The sequence below is a fragment of the Poecilia mexicana genome, unplaced genomic scaffold, assembly GCF_051168715.1.
Source record: "Poecilia mexicana isolate PSO_F unplaced genomic scaffold, ASM5116871v1 scaffold_3, whole genome shotgun sequence".
NCBI classification, from domain to species: domain Eukaryota; kingdom Metazoa; phylum Chordata; class Actinopteri; order Cyprinodontiformes; family Poeciliidae; genus Poecilia; species Poecilia mexicana.
The window spans coordinates 25,489,917-25,511,153 of NW_028263372.1; the positions used below are offsets into that span (position 1 = coordinate 25,489,917).

The 21,237-nt window shown below is 37.6% G+C and overlaps 2 protein-coding genes across 2 annotated transcripts; one reads left to right on the forward strand and one right to left on the reverse strand.

Annotated features, from left to right (window-relative positions):
* Window positions 1-6,235: 6,235 nt before the first annotated feature.
* LOC106913435 (trypsin II-P29-like) lies at window positions 6,236-7,942 on the forward strand. Its single transcript, XM_088004629.1, has 6 exons — window positions 6,236-6,275; window positions 6,495-6,687; window positions 6,760-6,945; window positions 7,261-7,322; window positions 7,422-7,543; window positions 7,634-7,942. The coding sequence occupies exons 1-6, from the start codon at window positions 6,236-6,238 to the stop codon at window positions 7,778-7,780; spliced, it is 750 nt and encodes a 249-aa protein (XP_087860755.1). The 3' UTR covers window positions 7,781-7,942.
* Window positions 7,943-10,591: 2,649 nt separating this feature from the next.
* Window positions 10,592-16,607, reverse strand: LOC148160240 (kallikrein 1-related peptidase b27-like). Its single transcript, XM_088004630.1, has 7 exons — window positions 16,437-16,607; window positions 16,029-16,215; window positions 15,779-15,946; window positions 15,397-15,458; window positions 15,168-15,295; window positions 14,995-15,070; window positions 10,592-10,608 (listed from the first exon to the last, which is right to left on the reverse strand). The coding sequence occupies exons 1-7, from the start codon at window positions 16,474-16,476 to the stop codon at window positions 10,592-10,594; spliced, it is 678 nt and encodes a 225-aa protein (XP_087860756.1). The 5' UTR covers window positions 16,477-16,607.
* Between the last annotated feature and the right edge of the window lie 4,630 nt (window positions 16,608-21,237).

The following is a 21,237-nucleotide window of genomic DNA, read 5'->3' on the forward strand; positions in this document are numbered from 1 at the left end:
TAACCCGATTGGCTGAAGCTAGTCACGTGGGTTACACATAAATGCGACCCTTCAGAATAAGAGAATAACAATTTTAAGATCGATTAATTCCCTATTTATTTTCCTATTTATTTATTTCCTATCTATCTAATTTACTATTATTTTTATGAAGAGGCTATTTTAACCTGGGTTACACCCTCAGTTTCAAAGAACCTAGCACCAACTAGGCGCAGCGAGAGCATTACACGTTTTCGATGTGTACCGTTACTGTGTAAACACAGATCGTAATTAGAACGTTTTCGTGTAAACATCCAACAAAAACGGAACAAAACGATAACGTTTTGTTAGATCGTTATCGTGTAAACGCCCCCTTAGATGTCCTTCTATTCCAGAACAGCTGATTCAAATGATTGCATGACCATCAAGTATTGCAGAGGCCTGTTAATCACCCTTCCTGAGAAAAAATATACCTACACAAATTGGCATATTTTCCCGTCTTGTTTTGCTATTTGTATGTGTCGTTAGCAGGTGAAGTTATATTGTTGGCTTTACCATGGGATAAATGCAAAACATATCCCCTAAATAGATTTTTGCAGAGGCAGATCATATTTTCTTTACTCCTAAATGAATTGCACTGGTTCTAAACCAGTATGAGTATTAATAGTTTAATTCTTTTGTGACAACCAAACATATTCAGCCAGCAGTTGTGTGAATGTGAGCAGATAAAACAGAGAAAAGACAAAGTGTCCTTTTGTCCATAGCAGAGTGTTCCTATTAACTTCTTATAACATTTCTTGTCTATAAAAAATCACAAGATTCATAGTTTCTTTTATGAAGGACATTTTAGTTACATTAGTCCGTTTGTTTTACACAATGTGTCATCATGGCTTTTTTCTATTTTTGTATTCATGTTTGTCCTAAAGTTAATCTTTATTAGCACATTAGCTCCACTTTATTCCAAACTAAGTTTTAGCCACATAAAATGGATGTTTTTTTTATTAGCAGATGAATATATAATCACGTCTCTAATTAGTCAAATCTCAGACTGTTACTCGCCGGTTCGTCTTGTTACTCCAGGCCACTGCTCCTCTTCCCTTCTCCCTGGTTTCCTCTTGGTCTCTTCATGTCTCTGGTTTGAGTTTATTTTTGTTCCTTGGACTTTGTTTTCTTGTTTTGTAAGTTTTATTTTTAATTAAATCTACAACAGAACTTTTACGTCTCCTGCTGCATTTGGGTCCACACTTCAACCGCACACATCATGACAGATGGTGGAAATGCATTGGACTTTAAAGCCACTCTGTCCATCATGGTCAGTTTGGAATGAATATATGTAATGTAAACATTTAAATATAAATAAAGTCCAACTTTGTTAGAAAATAAAATGACAACAATGGACTTTTTCTCTTAAATCTTCAAGTTAAGGTCTAAAATATAAAAATGTTTTTATAGTAAAAATATTTTCTGTAAATGGTTCATATTGTATCTATAGTCAGAGTAATGTCAGTAAATACCTGTCAAAATATTGCCACTGATGCATGACGTCCACTCTAGTGGACAGGTGATGATTTGTAATTTCTCCAAATACAAAGTTATTTGGAAACTACATCAGTAGTTTTAGTCTTTACTTCATGTCATAATATATTTTTACCTGCAAGACTTTCTACAGCAGAAGGAGGGACTGGGTATTCCTGAGTGGGTCGGCATGCTTTTCTTGAACTTTCAGTGGATGGCCAGTACTTGGCAGTGTATTTTATACTGCATCAGTATCCACTTTAGTGGTTTGTGTGCATTCCCAAAATAAATAACATCTTGTGGGACTTCCAGATCCAGACAGACAAAATGGTAATTGTTCCATTCGTTGCAGTGCAAAAACGGCTTAACTGAAGAACTGTATGGAGAACCATCAATGGAAAATGAGGTGGAAAATGGAGGGGATAGTTCCAAATCTGGCATGCACCACCACCGGACATTGTGGTGGATGTAGCAATACCAAGTGACTGCAAGATCAGGAAAAAGGAGCACGAGAAACTGGAGAAATACCAGGGCCTCAGAGAGGAACTGGAAGGTGAAGACCACAGTGGTGCCTGTGGTCATCGGGGCCCTCAGGGCAGTCACCCCCCATTATGAGCAGTGGCTAAAACAGATACAAGGAACAATTCTGTACTTATTGGGAGAAAAATATTAATCGAGTTGTTAACAGGATCGGTGATGGGCCTATCTACCGTGTACAACCAGAAACTGGGAACAAAACATTTCGTGTTTTGCATCGGAATCTACTGCTACATGTTAATGAATTGCCCTTTGAACAAGATAAACAAATTAAATCCTCAAACAAAACACGAAAAAAAGAATGAATACCAGAATCATGACAATCTGACAGTTGAGTAGAAATATGAAAATTCTGAAGGAGAACAACTATGTCCTCAGAACTATTCCTGTTCATGAAAGGAGTAAAGCAATCCTTCATGTTTCTGAGCAAATGTCCACAGTAATCTCAGCAGTAGCTTCAGAGTGCAGGACATTTAAAGCAGGATGCTGAAATCCAACAGTGGTCCCAGAACCACTGTGTTGGTGGTACCTAAAGTGGCACCACTGAAGCCGTTTTCGCACTGCAAGGAACAGAGCAGAAGGGAACGGCACGCTTCGGTCTGGTTTCACCCATACTGCAGCCCTGTTGTGTTTACATATAACTGAGGGCAGCATCGAAGCTGTACCTGACGTCATTATTTTTTTAAACTAAACGACGGTTTTGATGCAGCGGCCGAAGCCTTTTCCTCAGAGATGCGGCGGAAAACTTTCTCTTTCCTCGTTGACCGATCTAGTTCGTTCTGTACTCGTTTATCAGGGAGTGAGCAGAGGAAAAAATTACCTCATCATGGGACCAGGTAACAGCAGAATATTGAGGGGAATTCATTGCAAATTAAAAATATTAATAATAAAAATATTAAAAAGAGCACTCTTTACAAAATACAGTAAGAGCAGTTTAGTGAGAGCCAGCTAGACCCGATCAACGGCTGACTGCAAAACCACCAACGGCTGACGCTAAACCAATCAGCTGCTGATTCTAAGCAGCCCCGCTTGGCCGGCCCAATTGGAACCACAGCTGTTGTGATTCCAAGGAGCTGGGTAGAACCGGGTCAAGAGTTCTAATGCAAACACGGTCGGCCCTACTTTGAACCCGTTCCGTGCCATTCCATTCCTTGCAGTGTGAAAACGGCTTAACTGAAGAACTGTATGAAGAACCATCAATGGAGAATGAGGTGGAAAATGGAGGTGATAGTTCCGAACCTGGCATGCAGACACCAGAGGAAGAAGTGCTGCCAGTAAGCAGGTCAGCCAGAGCTGTAAAACCTACAGAGGTCTTCACATATGACCGCTTGGGTCAACCATCCCATCACCCATTGCAACCTGGAGTAAATCTAATGATTGCATGAATTCCTTGCCCCATACCGTCTTACCCTGCTACATCTGAATGTGTGCCAATATGGATATTTTAGGGCAATGACACTTTGACAAATGATAGACATTTCAAGCGACTGACATGACTTTTTATATTTGTAGCGGCCTCTCGGACTGAACAGCCAGACGCTGGGAGTTTCAAACGGGTGCAATTTAATCTCAACCTTTCTTTCCATTGACACCGTGAAAACTCATTCTGCTTTCCGAGGGTGCCATTTTAAAGATTTTCCCCGGGTTTCTTTATAATCTAAAGTTGTCTCATCTCGCAGGGTGTTGCTAAGTAACCACAGAACAAACAAAGAGGAAATCTACTGTTCTTTAAAATAAAAGCCTAAATTAAAGCCACTGTTGGACCAATGAAAAATGAGAATTTTCCAATTTAGCAGTTATTCACAAGTTATATTTGTGATTTCTACTCTGGATGTCTCGAGGCATCTTTTAAAACAGGGGAGAGTGTAGTTGTGGGTTGAGCAACAGTAAATATTAAAAAAATGAATATATCCTTATTTTTGAATCAGAATTGGTCTTGTTTTTTGTCTTTGTGACCAATAAAGCCCCACCTTTCGTTCTTGGTACAACTCAAAAACCCAACCCTAACCCCAACCCTAAACAGTCAAATTTAAAGTATTTTATTACAAAGGGTCACTTTTAGTAGTGACACAATAAAACAGTCCTTTTCTTCTTAACAAAATCCAAAGTTCAGTAATTGTCCTTAAAGGAAGTCTCCAGTTGGGCTCTACTCATCACGCTGCTCCAGGTGATGGCAATCTGTCTATAAGATGCTCACTTTTCGATCCTTAGCTGACTCTGCGACACTCCAGCACTGTTCCGCTCTTCGGCGTCCCACGCCCCTTTTCAGACTGACCTCATAGGCTCGGGCAGGTTCCCTTCTGCCGCGATCCTCTGCACTGAGCCATCGGCCCATCTCTCGGCACTTCGCGCCTGGCGTGCGGATTCCATCCGCCCCTCGCTTGGCGGCGCATCCGTCTCTGGCAATCACAGGATCATTCTTCGCCCTTCTCCTTCCATCCAGGTTCCTTTTATTCTGGCTTCAATCAGCCTCTGCTGACACCTGAACTCACTGATTACGGAACGCAATCCGTGCGCTCTGCCTCCTTATACGACCGCCTTCAGCCCAGCCCAGCGTGTTTGGGTTGCTAAAGGGGAAAACAAAAACAATTCAAACATGCAAATCACAAAAAAGAATTAAAAAGAAAACAATCATACTTTACCCTGTGCAACATCTTGGTTATTTCTTCTTCTTTTTTATGTATATAGACGTGCTTGTTGTTGTCAGTGGGTCTAACAGGAAGAACGTGTTTCCTGGCTCTGGGCATCCGCATTCTCTGTGATCAACTTGCTTCCTTTGTGATCCACAGGTAAGATAGACGGAAACTTTTAATAGCCCATTTAAAATGTTCTGTAAATATATAACGATTAGTTAACATATTGTATTTCGTAGTGTAGTATTTTTTTCATAAAAGTGCTTGATCTCCTTTGTAACTGCTGTAATGGTTATAACTGACACACATTAGTGATTAAGAAAACTGTTGTAACTGACACAAACGTTGGTGGAATGTTTTGTTCAGTTTGGTTATGTAAATTTAGGATTAGATTTTCTTCCATTTTTTGCTAGGGATAGGGTTAGAGTGCACTTTGTTTTATTTTATTTCTTTGTGGAAACTCTGGATGTTGATTGGATTTAAATTATATTATATAATAATATATAATTGTATTTTATTTAGGATCAGTGCCTCCAAATCCGAGGCCATGGTCTTGAGCCGGAAAAGGGTAGAGTGCCTTCTCCGAGATAGGGTGAGAAGCTCGGTTATCCGGGAGGGACTCAGAGTAGAGCCAGTTGAGGTGGCTCGGGCATCTGGTAAGGATGCCTCCTGGACGCCTCCCTGGTGAGGTGTTCCAGGCACGTCCCACCGGGAGGAGGCCCCGAGGAAGACCCAGGACACGCTGGAGGGACTATGGCTCTCGGCTGGCCTGGGAACCCCTTGGGGTACCCCCGGAGGAGCTGGAAGAAGTGGCTGGGGAGAGGGAAGTCTGGGCCTCCCTTCTGAAGCTGCTCCTCCCGTGACCCTACCCCGGATAAAGCGGAAGAAAATGGATGGATGGATAGATATTTAGTTATTTGTTTGTTTTTCTTTAATTGAAAATGTGCAGCTCAGAATAAACGAGCGCTTGCCAGAGTAACATTGTTTCAGCTCACTTCCTCTGTGATCCACAGATCTTGGTTGCACAGGATTCATCTGCCTGTGCACCACTTGATACTGGCCAAGATTCCCCTAGGCCTGGTGCCGGTAACAAATACAATCAAGTTTTCCCTTGAGCAAAGCTCACTGCAAGGTGTGCACAACAAAAACAGAAAAATTACAAATTGTTTTTAGTCTGTTTTCTAGCGCAAATCTCTCAGTTCACCTCAGATAAGGTCAAATTAATTTACAAGTAAATTTGCAGTAAAATATATAAGCTGCTTGTTTTGAGTCAATTCCTTATTATTGATGAAAAAGTTAATGTTTCATTTGCTGATTATTTAAATTATAAAAGGGGAAAATATTTGGTTATTCAAATAAAATGTCAATGGAACAAGAACTTTTCAAGTTTCTTTACAACGATGAGATGTTAAAGTTCCTCTGTATGCAGATGACAGCGCAGATTGGTGTCGTCCTGTGATTGGACAGATCAGTGTCTGTCTTGTGATTGGTGACTTCCTGTCCAGCAGGAAGTTGTGAACAGAGTTTAAAAGCTGCTGCAGGACTGCAGACATTCACAGGAAGCTGGACCAGCAATGGCTCTGCTGAAGGTTCTGCTGCTGCTGCTGGGGCTGGGTGAGTCGGAGACACTGGGGACACTGGAGACACGTCCACTGGTTCCAGGGAGGCTGCTGCTCTCTGTGACTTAAACTTCCCTCTGATTCTGTTTCAGACTGAAACTTCTTTGCATATAAACTGTGATGCTTTTCAATCTTTAACTGTTTATCCTCTTTCTGTTCCTGCAGCCATGTTTGCACCTGATTTCTGAGTAAAGTCCTCCTTTTTCTTCTTCAGGTGTTTCAGTGAACTCAGGTGTTTCTCGGCAGAAGAGAATCGTTGGAGGTCGAAACTGTGATGACACAGAGCGTGTTCATCATGTTCGGCTGGAGAGCAGCAAGGGTGATGTAAAAATCCACTGTGGAGGAACTCTGATCCACCCTCAGTGGATCCTGACTGCAGCTCACTGTTGGAAGTCGGAGCCAGGATGGTAGGAAACAGACTTGAAGACAGTTTTATCTGCAGATAAAAACTGTACATTATAATCTAACCTTTTCTACAGGGTTATCAAAGCAACGTTAAAAGTTCATCCACGGACTGCTGGGCAGCAGCAACAACTAATCCAACAAACTCCTGTGATTTATAAGAGCTCTAGACAGTTCCATGACATCATGTTGCTGAAGCTTGAGACACCAGTAACAGATGTCCGACCTGCTCGGCTTCCAGACTGCAACAATCGTCTTAAAGAGTAAGTCTTTCTCTGATCAAAATCTTGACTTCAGGTTTTCTGTCTCCACTCCTCCAGTCCTGCTGCCTCTGCTTCAGCACACCTGAGTCAGGTAATCAGGGCACCTGCAGAACCAGAACCCATTTAGGTCAGGTGTGTTGGACCAGAGACACATGTAAAGGATGCAGGACACCGTCACTGAGGACTGGAGGTGGACACTCCTGTGTCAGTGGATGAAGTCCTTCATGGATTCATTTTATGTTCTTTCATTGTTCTTCATAACAATTAATTTTCTACATTGTTATATTTTTACATTTTATTCCTATTATGTTTTAGAGGCGATACTGTTAAGCTGGCAGGAGAGGGAGCAACGACAACTGGCTACAAAAATCAGCTACGTGAGAGAAATATTGAAGTTATGAAAATAAAATCTTTGTCTGTCTCTAAAGAGAAGGTTGAGTGAAGAACATGTTTATGATTCTCATGTTTCTCTACAGTGAGAAATGCTTCTATTCCATCACATCTTCAGTGTCTCAGAATGAAAGTTATTCTTTCCTACTTTACCGGGTTATATGGGATTGTATTCTCTGCTGAAGCCCCTACCAAGTTTATTTCCTATGTAAGTTTGTTTCATTACCTCTCCACAGCGATTTGAAGACTTTTCTGTTTTACAACATAAACAAATGTATTGATATGAATTTTTCTACAGCGTGACGTTGGTGGGGCAGCGATGCACAACGGCATGATTTATGGAGTGATCACTGGTGGTGCACCACGCTATCCAAAGACTGGACCAGTGCCAATCATGGATGTGTGTAACTACCTGGGGTGGATAAAACAAACTATTATGAAATAAAATTATCAAATTTCCTCTATCATGTAATTTTATAATTGTATCTTCATCAGTTTGATCCACGTTTGTAGAATTAGAATGAATTGACCTGATCTTCACCTCCCTAATGGAGTTTTCTCTTCACCTCAGAATGAAAAATAAATCAATAAATGCATGAAAAAGAAACATTTCATGGTTCAGTTTCTTCAATTGATATTTTCCCTGAACTGAGTCTAAAAACATGAGTTTTAAATAAGAGGAGCAACAGAAGTAATTCAGTTTATTGTTTTTGTTTTTATTTTACATCAGAAATGAACATGAGCATCTAAACTTTGCAGCTCTAGAGTTTCTATTCCTGATTTAGTTCTAGAGAACTTTAAATTGCAACACAACCAGAGCTGTGCACCAAAATAATGAAATAGAAGTCACATAATTCAGCAATTAACAAGTAAAATCCTAATGTAAAAATAATAGAAAACCATCACATTTTTAATGATTTAAAGAAAACAAAGTTAAAAACATTTTAAAAGTTGAAATCTGGAAAAAAATAAGTTAAGAAAATGTTTAAAAACAGGTTAAACTAATTATTGGTAGCTTCAAGTTGCCACAAACATGTCAGGAGTGGTGTGGTTGAGGTGGTGAGGAGATGACGCAATGAATTCATCATTAAATAATGAATTTAATGATGAAGCTCAACAGTCCAAAACAGGCTGCACGGCGGAGAAGTTAGCAGAGAGCTAAAGACCGGTAGCAACCGACACGAAGACTGAAACATTAGCTAAGCTAACCAGGACTTAACAGTACGACTGGAGAGCTAGGAGCTAAGCTAACCAGGACTTAACAGTACGACTGGAGAGCTAGGAGCTAAGCTAACCAGGACTTAACAGTACGACTGGAGAGCTAGGAGCTAAGCTAACCAGGACTTAACAGTACGACTGGAGAGCTAGGAGCTAAGCTAACCAGGACTAAACAGTACGACTGGAGAGCTAGGAGCTAAGCTAACCAGGACTTAACAGTACGACTGGAGCGCTAGGACGAACAGGCGTAAGACAAACTAAACAGCGTTAGACAAGGACCCGACGAGGAACACAGACACAGGTGGGACTAATTACACACAGAGGTAATCAAGGGAACGAGACACACCTGGGAGACAATCAACGGGGAAGACGCAGAGAGAGACTCACAGGGAACAGGACCACACAGAAAAAACTCAAAATAAACACACTGAAACACTCTTTTGTATTTGAAGTGTCATTGTTAATTTATAATTTTTCATTTCAACACTTTTTATAGGGTTACATAAAGTTATAAAAGAATTACAAAAACATTAATATAAAAATTGCTTGCAAAATAAAGGATGAAGTACAAAAATATTTATTTTCTTTAACTGTTGAAATTAAAATCTAAATTACATGTTTATCATGTAAAACTTCTCTGAAATATAATTTGGCTTTCAAAAGGTTAAACATGACAGACGTTCTCTGTAAATTTTATAGTAACATCTGGAAAAAGTAAAAAGATGTTGGTACTGCTAAAATATGTCATTAAATACTTTGTTAATTTTTTCACTGATAATATTACATCAAATTAAACAGAAAAGAAGGTTTGCATCATCAAATATGGTAGCATTATTCAACAATCATCATCTAAATAATAGTATTTAACAATTTGAACTTAATTCTGTGCAACCAGGAATATTTTATTCAGCTGTTATTAAATGATACATTGTTTTTCTAGATTAGTGATTTTACATTTCATTTAATTCTTCATACTTAACAGACATTAACTGAAAGTTTCAAACTTATAATTGTACCAAAAAAATATGAATATTGGATGAACATGAGACATCTCATGCAGCTCTGGATTATTTGGTGATTAAAGTTAATTTGTAAATCAAACTGTGAGAATACTTTTTTTCTGAATAAATCAAATGGCTGTTTGTTATAATCCGCAATAATATCCACTGTCACATAACTAGAAAATAAATGTATTTTGTCTGATCAGATTGTAACTCTTGTGTTTATTTCTAATTATTAGTGAAGAAAATAATGGATTTCCAGTAAAATATTAAACATATTTTTTTTTGTTTTAAAAGCTGTTAAACTCATCATTAAAGACAACAAAACTAAAATGTCCATCACAGAGTTCATGTAGAAAACAATAATATCTGCATGGATATGTTGGATTTATTCTGGTAAATTCTAGCAGTTTTGAACACATTTTCTAATGATAACTTAAACTTTAGAAACATTAAATGGACAAATACTCAAACCTTTTCGGTCTTTGGAGAAGATCAGAGGAAGCTAAACGTTTAGCTTTGCGCTAAATAATTACCTAGCAAGATAAATATTATTTGCTAGTTTAAGAGAGTAAAAATCATCAAGTTCTGACTCGTTGTATTTTCTTATCCTCCAGGATTTAATGACGCAATGCGTGGAAATACAAGCCATACAGAGTTAACAATCAGAGCTCCACGCCATGCATTTTCAGGGTTTATTCCAACATTCAAAAGTATAAAATCACATCAACAACACAGACACTTCATACACATGAAGACAGACCTTAATTTACCTGAGACTAATAGGATAAGGAAAAAAAAAACAAGGCAAAGACGTCTTTGGAGAGTTGCAAAAGCAAATCTGATATGTTCTTCTGGGGCCCTTACTGTTATACAAAAGGGTGTTTCCTTTGTTTTAATTTATGCAATTATGCAATTAAGGTGTGTTCTTAATTCTTAATTGCAATTAAGAAGGTAATTTGAAATGGATAGATCCAGTTTCAAATTACTCAGTTTGGGCAATTTTATTACCTTCTGAGACCTCTTTAATTTCAGGGCTACAGCACTTCTCTATCTAGACAAGGGAGAGCAAAGGTCATTTAGAGCAAGCTCTTCTCATGCCAGTTTGAAATGTGATGTCCCTCCTAATTCCTGGTTGGAACAAAGCCTCTAGTCTTTTACCAGAGTTCAACCAATAGCAAACCTGTCTTAAACCTATTTTATTTCCCTGTTGTGTAATTCCTAATACAGATCAGTGCAGTAATTTTAAATTGACATGAAGCCTGGTACGCAAAGTGGTTCAGAACTTCTGCATCCTCTTGGACTCCATGTAGTTGTTACTGTAAAGCTACAAATTAAGACTACTTCAAATGATGTTAATTTTAACTAACTGGTATTCTACTGACTAAATTGCAATTATTGTCAGTTTTGTGTTGTTAGTTTTGTTCTTAAGTTTTAGTGTTTTCTCTGAGGAAGATCTCCTGGCTCCCTGCTCATTTGAGACACGACCTTTGTGCAAGAGTTAATTTATAACAGACATTCTTTTCTGCAGGGCTAACTTAAAGCCCTCTAAGATTTTATCCAAAGGACTCTAGCTTAATCCACTATTTTCACATGTCGTAAGATTTAACTGTATTAAACACTAAGAATATTTACTTTCCTCAACACTAGCTGAATATTTAGTTTTGAGCTAAATAATTAGTAAACGTAATATTTAGTGTAGTTGCTAACTATATATTTTAATGGCAAGCATAAATGTTCAACACGGATCCGCCTCAAGGACTCCGCTTCCTCCGCCAGCGTCGGCTGCCCGACCCGCTTCCTGGTTCTTCGCCCACCCTGGTTGGGTAGTTTTTTGTATGGACTAAGTTTTGTTTTCTGGACTCTCGCCCCCTTAATAAATTAAGTTGGATAAACTGAATTTAATTTCTAGCCATCAATTGAAGCAAGTCAAATAAGTTAGTTCAACAATTTTTTTCTTCTCTTCACTGTAACTGAATTCTACTTTTAACCCATTTATGAAATGGGTCAAAAAGTTTGTCAGCACTGTAAATTCTAATTGTTCAAAGCAGTGAAAAGCAATTTAAACAAAACAAATTAATTACCAGGTTCTGTGTAGTTAATTCGGGCATTGCAGATGTCTCCTCGCAGCAGCTGCTCTTTTCTACCACTCTGTAAGCTCCATAGTGGACTGCAGGGCCTGCCCAAGCCTCCTTTTGTTGTCCTCCATTTCTGCTAATAATGTGGATTATTGTAATCAACAGTCGGATGACTAGATCATTCACAATTATTCCAATAAACTTATCACATCTCTCTCAGTGTTGTTTACATTATATCCTATATGCATGTGTAATATAGGATTCATTTATAGGGCGCCGATTTCCTTAATTTTGGGGAATTGGTGATCTGCCAATACTTACATGTGAAGCCAATCTTATCCTGTGATCTCATCTACCTCAACAAAGGTTATAAAAATCAGCCTCTGTCCTCTTCTGCTCTGTAGTGAGAGGTTTGACAGTCTGCATGTTTTAACAGAAGTTTCACAAACCTTAGAACAGTGATTCCCAAAGATTTTCTGGCCCCCACCACCCCATGGATTACAATAACCCAAGGGCGTAGGTTCGGTCTAAGTTTTGGTGGGGACCTTGACACCCCCCCCCCCCCCCCCCGCAGCACAGTGAAATGCCCAAGAGCACCGAACATTTTTGAGAAGGGGGGGGAAACCACATTGGCTTAATAACCCCCTCCCCCCAACCATAACCATATCATACATCTTGTGTATACAACCAGATACAGTCATCAGCAGATCAGTTCAAGAACACTTTACTTTTTCCTTTACAAAATTCAGCAAACGTTACAAGTAAGATCAAAAGAAATATCCTCTGGATACAGCAAACACAATTGCAGATAAGAAGAAATCAATAATAAAAGAAAAAAGAAAAAATATTACATAATTAACAGACCTATTCTACCTCACATTCAGTGCTGACCTTACTAAACACCGGACTTTACAACAAATGCGTTGCGTGATAGATATCTAACTTATGGGTCCACTCACTGTACTTACAGCCGACGTAGCGAAATAACTTCTAATGTCTGTCCTTTTCTTTTTTGGTGGCGACATGGTCTCGAGACTCAGAAGGAGACGCGTGTGCCCAGCTAGCCGCCGCCTTTTGCAGCTAATCAAAGAACGTCCGACGATTCAACTGACTCCCCCTCCCCCCACGCCCCCGACAGCACCGTTCCGACACGGTCTCGGAGGCTCATAATAAATGTCAAACTAAGAAGCTTCCGTTCCGCGCACCGCCTGTTGCTGCTAATCAAAGATCGTAGATCCACGTTCTTTGAGCCAATATGGCAAAAATTGGTCGGGACTTTTTCATATCCCGTGAATATTGGTCGGGACATGTCCCTACCGTCCCTACCCAAACCTACGCCCATGCAATAACCTCCACACCCCCCATAAAAGAAAAAAGAATCAACTGGGCAACACATCGTTCAACCAGACATAAACCTATATTTGTTATCAAACTCCACTGAAGTTTATTTCACTCTTCAGGTTGCAACAAAACACACTACAAACCATCTTTACAGCGAAACACTTTTGTGTAACAATTTTTTTTCCATTCATCCAAACCGCTTCCCGCTTCGTCTTGCTGAAAACCACGTGACTGATAACAACGATGCCTAGCATTGCATGGGTCACGTGATTCCTTCATTTTGCGTGTCGGTTTTCAAAATAAAAGCCTGATGATCTGTGCCGCTTCATGGGTTGTATTTGATCGCGCATATTTGTCTTCAGCTGTAGCCGAAATAAAAGGAACCTTAACAAACATGTGTGTTAATAATTTTGATTATGTCACTCATCAAAATGTAATGTTTGTTACTGGTTTTCTCAATTGTTGATTGATATATTTTATGGCTTTATATTTGTGTTTTTATTATATAAAGCACTTTGAAACTCCATTGTTGCTGAAATGTGCTACACAAATAAACGTGATTGAAATGGAGCCAGCTAGAGGAAAAAAAATCTGACATCTGGGAATACTTTGAGATGATGCTCACAAGATTCTTAAATAAAAATAATCAACCCTATTCACCTCCAAAATTCTCACCTTTTTGAAATTTCCACTATTTCTTTATACTGCAGAGAAATATCAGTCTTGCACAGCAGAAACAGACTTAAAGCTGTTGGAAGAGTAAAATTCTGGTCTGATGAGTAAAAATATAAAGGATCAGAGAGCCAATAGAAATCCAATGAAAAGAGACTTTTTGAAGAATTTTAGTTTTTCAGGAGGCAAATCAAAACTCAAAGAATACTGTCTGCCCCAGCAAGCACTGCACTCCGAATACACTGAAACAAATGTCTATTGTCAAATCAGTCGATGAGAAAAGAAAACAGCCACTAACAGTCAACATGAATTGGCAAATCGTTTTAATAACCATAAAGACTAATTGACTAGCAGTACATCTTTTTACTTTTTCCAGATGTTACTTCAAAATTTACTTAAACTTTTGAAAACCAAATTGTAGTTTCTGAGAAGTTTTACATAATAAACATGTAATTTAGATTTTAATTTCAACAGTGAAAGAAAATATTTTTGCACTTCCTCCTTTATTTTGCAAGCAATTTTTATGTTAATATTTTATCATAATTCTTTTTATGGCTTTATGTAAGCCTATAAAAAGAGTTAAAATTAAAATTAACACGTAACTGCAATAGAGAAAAAGTTCCATCATTTTTTGTTATATTTGTGTCAACTAGAAGATACCATTAATTAGTTTTATCTGTTTATAAATAATTTCTTAAAACTTCTTTCATTCCATATTTTGACTTTTAAATTGTTTTTAATTGTTGAAATTTGTTTATCTTTATTAAAAATGTGATGTTTTATATTTAAGTTATTAGGATTTTATTATCTGTTAATTTTTGCATTATGTGACTTCTGTTTCATTATTTTTGTGCACAGCTCTTTGATCGTGTTGCAGTTTAAAGTTCTCTAGAACTAAATCAGGAATAGAAACTCCAGAGCTGCAGAGTTTAGATGCTGCATGTTCAAAAATAAAGAAAAAAACTGATAAAATAAATTACTTCTGGTGTTCCTCTTCATGTGATTTAAAACTCATGTTTTTAGACTCATTTCAGGGAAAATATCAACTAAAAAAACTGAACCATGAATGTAAAGACAATAAGCCAGGAAATGTTTCTTTTCATGCATTTATTGATTTATTTTTCATTTCTCAGGTGAAGAGAAAACTCCATTAGGGAGGTGAAGATCAGGTGAGAAAAAAACAAAACAATTTATTTATTCTAATTCTACAAACATGTGGATCAAACTGATGAAGATACAATTATAAAATTATATGTGAGAGGAAATTTGATGAGAATTTTATTTAATAACAGTTTCTTTTATCCACCCCAGGGAATCACACACATCCTTGATTACAACTGGACTCTGACATGTGTAGTGTGGTTCACTAAAAAATGCCACTCCATAAATCATGCCATTGTGCATCGCTGCTCCACCAACGTCGGCCTGTAGAAAAATTTTATCAATATATTTATTCATGTTGTAAAACAGAAAAGACTTCTAATCGCTGTAGAGAGATATTGAAGAAACTCAAGTACTGTACCTTGCACATATCCTTGTTTGTTGTTTCAGCATCATATATATGCCCATATGTCGGATGGTTATAGGGAACCTGAACAACTTTCATGTTGACACACTGAAGTTGGGATGGAATAACATCAGTGAGGGGCACTGTAGAGAAACATGAGAATCATAAACATGTTCTTCACTTGACCTTTTCTGTAGAGACAGAAACAAAGATTTTATTAACATAACTTCAATATTTCTCTCACATAGCTTATTATTGGGCCTGGGTGTTGTTCCTCCCTCTCCTGCCAGTTTAACAGTATCGCCTCTAAAACACAATAGGAATAAAATGTAAAAATACAAGATAACAAAGAAGAAAATGTATTGTTATGAAGAGCAATGAAAGAACAGAAAATGAATCCATGAAGGATTTCATCCACTGACACAGGAGTGTCCACCTCCAGTCCTCAGTGACGGTGTCCTGCATCCTTTACATGTGTCTCTGGTCCAACACACCTGAGCTAAACAGGTTCTGGTTCTGCTGGTGGCCTGATTACCTGACTCAGGTGTGCTGAAGCAGAGGCAGCAGGACTGGAGGAGTGGAGACAGAAAACCTCAAGTCATGTTTTTGATTAGAGAAATACTTACCTTCCAAGTTCACGCCTGCAGTTTGGTAGCTGAGCAGGTCGGACATCTGTTACTGGTGTCTGAAGCTTCAGCAAAATGAGGCCATTCTTCCTTTGAGTAGCATATTGGATTACCTGAATCTGCTGCCCAGCAGTCTGTGGATGAACTTTTAACACTGCTAAGTTAGACCTGCAGAAAAGATTCGATTATAATGAACACAAAGAAAACCTGATCATCTGCAGATAAAAAAGTTTTCATGTATCTTTCCTACCATCCTGGCTTCCAGCAGTGAGCTGCAGTCAGGATCCACTCAGGGTGGATCAGAGATCCTCCACAGCGGATCCTTTTATCACCCTTGCTGCTCTCCAGTCGAACATGATGAAGACGCTCCCCGTCATCACAGTTTAGACTTCCAATGATTCTCTTCTGCAGAGAAACACCTGAGTTCACTGAAACACCTGAAGAAGAAAAAGGAGGACTTTACTCAGAAATCAGGTGCAAACATGGCTGCAGGAACAGAAAGAGGATAAACAGTTAAAGATTAAAAAGCATCACAGTTTATATGCAAACAAGTTTCAGTCTGAAACAGAATCAGAGGGAAGTTTGAGAGTCACAGAGAGCAGCAGCCTCCCTGGAACCAGTGGACGTGTCTCCAGTGTCCCCAGTGTTTCCGACTCACCCAGCCCCAGCAGCAGCAGCAGAACCTTCAGCAGAGCCATTGCTGGTCCAGCTTCCTGTGAATGTCTGCAGTCCTGCAGCAGCTTTTAAACTCTGTTCACAACTTCCTGCTGGAAAGAGAACCACCAATCACAGGACAGACACCGATCTGTCCAATCACAGGACAGACACCGATCTGTCCAATCACAGGACAGACACCGATCTGTCCAATCACAGGACAGACACCGATCTGTCCAATCACAGGACAGACACCGATCTGTCCAACCACAGGACAGACACCGATCTGTCCAATCACAGGATAGACACTGATCTGTGCTGTCATCTGCATACAGAGGAACTTTAACATTTCATCATTCTAAAGAAACTTGAAAAAATTTATTGTTTCATTGACAGATTATTTCACTATTAACAAAACATTTTCCCCTCTTATAACTTAAAAAATCAACCAATGAAACAAGAACTTTTTCATCAATATTAAGGAACTGACTCAAAACAAGCAGCTCCTATATTTTGCTGCAAAATTACATTTAAATTAGTTTTGCTTTATCTCAAGTGAACAGAGATTTGCACTATAAAATAGACAAAAGATAATTGGTAAATTTTCTGATTTTGTAGTGCACAAGCTTGCAGTTAGTTTTGCTCAATGGAAAACTTGATTTCAAACTTGATAAAATAAAACTGATTTTCTGAAGAAGGAGTGACTCATCATTGTTTCCAGGTTGATGATGATGATTATTATTATTAATATTTTTTAAGAAAAAACTGTTTGGTTTCTAATCTACAAAAATTCACATTGCTCCCGAAAGTTAAATCATTTTGTTTATTATCGAGCTGTGAAAATTACACTCTGTCTAAAAGGAAAATGGTTTGTTTCTTTTATTTTGAAAAAGAACAATGTTACAGTAGTGGGTGTTGAAGAGCATTTGCATTTGTTGTAAATGTAAAATTACAACAAAAATTAAAACTCACAGAAATTCACCCAATTAAATGAAAAATATTCTGATTTTTAAAACACATTTAAAAGAAAAGAATGGTAAAATTTTAACGTGTGATTCTTTTTATTAAAGACACAGACCTCTTTCATCTCCCATGACTATTTTCTTTTACAGTTTTTCTTGAGTGATTTGATACATTTATGAACACAAGAGGCTGAACAGCAGCAATTAGGGTCAAAGTGACACATTTTGTTAGCAAAATGCTCAAATCATGCTACATTTAAAATATTGGTAACACTTTATTTGAAGGGGTGTGCATAAGACTGACATGACATTGTCATAAACATAACATCTGTCATGAACATAAAGAAGTCTTTATGAATGTTTATGACAGTTGTCATGAAAACAATGTTTTCATCTTTACTTTTCATCTATTTATTAATGTCACATACTGTTTTTATTTCTTCTTTAAGCACCTTGAAATTCCTTGCTGCTGGAATGTGCTATACAAATAAAATTTGATTGTTGATTCCTCCTAAAATATCTGGAAAAAAAAATTAAACTGCATGAAAAGTTTGAAATAAAAAAAAGATTTGAAGCAAAAAAAAATTGAAACAAAAAGAAGGTCAAAACTACTTTTCAGATTAAAGACTTTTTCAGTTTCAGATTATTCTTTATTTTTCAGATTCAAACTTTTGGCCCCATTTTATTTGAAACCGATGCGATCCACCAACAAGGTTACAGGTTAACATACTTATTAGTATCACATTCTGATTATTATTATTATTGTGAATGTCTTTTCTGAAAACCTACTGTATTAAAATTGACACTGTAACATATTTTGTTTTAAGGAGGGGTTTATTCGTATCTTCTATAGTAGAATAAATATTATCCTTTTTAAAATCATATTTTATCTTGGTAGTCTTTAATGTTAATACTGTAAAGTGTTTTAAGTGGTTGTCAATAATTTCCCAATTTTTTACAAGACTGAATTAATCTCCATAGGAAGATGATTACATTACAATAATTACAATAATATTAACCGCAATCAAAAACTTGCCTTCCGGTAGAAACAGCACTCCAAGCAACAAAGCGAAGAGGAACATTTTGCTGGTGAATTATAAGTGACTTATAATTGTCTCCGTTGAAAAAATAGATTGAAAGTTGTTCTGTTTTTACCAGGGATGGGCTTTACTCTCAGCTTTACACCTCCTCTAACCAAGCCGATTCTAACGTTTGTTTGTTTTCTCTCTCTCTGATGGTTGCGCTGCACACGCGTTGCCATATTAACTGACAACACCCTTAAGTGATAATTCAAAATGCGCAAAGAGCAGAAGATTAAGTCCGTTACATGAGTATTTTGTTTTTAGGCCTGATGTGTATTTTGTCAACTTGGAGGCACATCCCTTAGGCATCACATTTTTTCCTTCCACATTCACTGATGAGATGAAAATAAACTTACCATGTGGGTAGCATGTTTGGATCTGGTCTTAACATTCTTCTGAGGATAAATATGAAGCACACAAAACCATATTGTGCTCTTGTTGCTGTGTGACGCAGTGGCTTTCATTTCCTTCACAGTTAAGAGTTTTCATGCAGTTTTCTCCCTCACACGTGAAACTCTTTTTTCCATTTGGAGTGAACTTGTACTCAAAGATACAAAGATAGTTATTCCATTGAAAAGAAATGTAAAATTATAGCATTTTTTTTGTTCAAAGCTTTTATTTTTTGTCAACATGTTTCACCTAAAATATCTGGAAAAATGTTGAAACTGAATAAAAAAAAAATCTGAAATAAAAAAATCTTTGAAACTAAAAAAGTATTGAAACAAAAAGAGAAATTCAGAACTACTCTGATTGAAGTTCAGATTCAAACTTTTGCCCTGTTTTGGGTTGCGATGTAGATAAAAGGGATCTGGAATCATGACAGTTCTCCAGGACAGGAATGTCAATCATGCTGCTTAAATCTGAAAAAAACATTTGAAGCCTGAAAAAAAATCTAAAAAAATAAAATAAATCCAAAAAGTAATTTTGAACATTTTTTCCTAATCTTTTTTTCAGTTTCAAACTTTTTTTATGGCCCCAATTTAGCTCCATAGAATCACAAAACTATCTGTCGTCTACCTTTTAGGCCACTTCTACATTGGTCGCTTAAAATGCTCTACAGACCCGTTGCCATTACAACTGACAACAACAACGCCACTGCAAGTGTTTCAGGATTCAAAAAACATTTCTCAATCCTGGTCCACAAGTTATACTGACTGCCTGCACGATTTAGGCACATATGATTTCAGTTGATCGCTGATTAAGGCCGTTGCTGAATTGCAATCATCTGAAAAGGTCGCGTTGAAGCAGGGAAACATCTAAAACGTGCAGGTTAGTGTGCCTTGAGGACCAGGGTTGGGAAACATTGGTTTGCAATTGTTAAGGAAGAGATATCTAAAATAGTTAACATTGGAAAAAGTTTGGCTCTCTCTTCCTCTTGGATGCCAGGTCCTCTCGGCGAGCCACGTGTAGCCACAAGGAAAACAACAATGCGTGTTGACGTCACAGAATTACAGAGTTTAATCCAATAAGAAACAACGTATGAATTAACAACACAACTACAGAACAACAGAGACATACATTCATTACCTGAGACAAAAAAGATAAGAAAAAGAAAAGGCAAAGACGCGTCTTTGGAGAGAGCTGGTGCAAAAAGGCAAAAAGCGGCAGCTATTTGAATTATTACTCCTGGGCACGAACTTTTATAACGTAGGCGTGTTTTTCCTCTTTAATATATTCAAACAAGGCGTACCTCTGCTTGACCAACTGGAAGCTATCTTGGACACCCAGGAAAACTTAGAACTCCCACTAATTTACGGCAAAGATCAAAGGTCATTTGCTCTTTTAACAAAAAGAGCGGAGAGCTTGTCCTGGCCTCCTACGGTTCTAAGGCCATCTGGGCAAAGAAAAACATAAGAAAAGTATTTCACAGATAGCTGTGAAATCTGAAGTCTCCTGCTATCTCTCCCTAAATAGATTCCCAGGAACAAACTTAAATTCAGTAATTTGGTTCAGGGAAAGGTTATCTTGACAAACCCAGTTTTGCTCTTCTGCACTCAGCACCCCAAAAGATTGAGTCCTGCCTTAAACCAAAAGTAATACATAAAATCAACAGAACAAAATGAAGTACAATTCCTTTTTCTAACCTATGAAACATAATATTCAATCCTAAGTATACAAGTTAACACAATCATTTTCCAAAACCCCATTTATCATAAATCCTGAGCAATTTTCTAATACTAAACAAAACATTTTCATTCAAACAATTTCCATTTGATTCCGATATTGTCACAGATAAAATTTTCAAATACATTCATCATTTACTAGATTAGTAATTTTAAAATTAGATAATAGAATTTTCATTAAAAATATGCTATTAGTAACTAAGAAAAATGTCTTAGAAATTAAATGTTAGTGGTTTTAACATTCTATGTTGTATTCAGTTTTACACCGTCCCAGATGTTAGTTCTGGAAGACTTTTGATCTTCCGTGAACCGAGCAAACTTCTCTCTCCCAGGCTCAAGTGATACAGCCCTCCTGGAGATGCTAATTTTATGGCCTCCTGTCCTCTCTGATAACACAACAGGAGACTCAGTGAGAGTTCCCTTTTGATCTGTATTTTCCTTCTTGTACTTTGAATACTTACCCATCAATAGTTTAGTTTTAAATCCTTAACACAAACCTGTTCAAAATTAAGAAATTTGTTCAAAATGGCAATGCTCAATATACCTTTTACACATGCCGTAAGATTAACTGTATTAAACACTAAAAACAATCATTTTTTTCTCAACACAGTTCACACTGGAGATCGCATTAAAGTCGC

What these genes read in the sequence shown, in the direction of transcription:
- LOC106913435 (XM_088004629.1), top strand. Translation starts at nt 6,236, where the DNA reads ATGGCTCTGCTGAAGGTTCTGCTGCTGCTGCTGGGGCTGG. An exon ending in TGCAACAATCGTCTTAAAGA is followed by an intron (nt 6,946 to 7,260) that starts GTAAGTCTTTCT and finishes ATTATGTTTTAG; the next exon opens with AGGCGATACTGTTAAGCTGG. An exon ending in TGGCTACAAAAATCAGCTAC is followed by an intron (nt 7,323 to 7,421) that starts GTGAGAGAAATA and finishes GTTTCTCTACAG; the next exon opens with TGAGAAATGCTTCTATTCCA.
- LOC148160240 (XM_088004630.1), bottom strand. Translation starts at nt 16,476, where the DNA reads ATGGCTCTGCTGAAGGTTCTGCTGCTGCTGCTGGGGCTGG. An exon ending in TGCAGGCGTGAACTTGGAAG is followed by an intron (nt 15,459 to 15,778) that starts GTAAGTATTTCT and finishes ATTGTGTTTTAG; the next exon opens with AGGCGATACTGTTAAACTGG. An exon ending in CAAACAAGGATATGTGCAAG is followed by an intron (nt 15,071 to 15,167) that starts GTACAGTACTTG and finishes ATTTTTCTACAG; the next exon opens with GCCGACGTTGGTGGAGCAGC.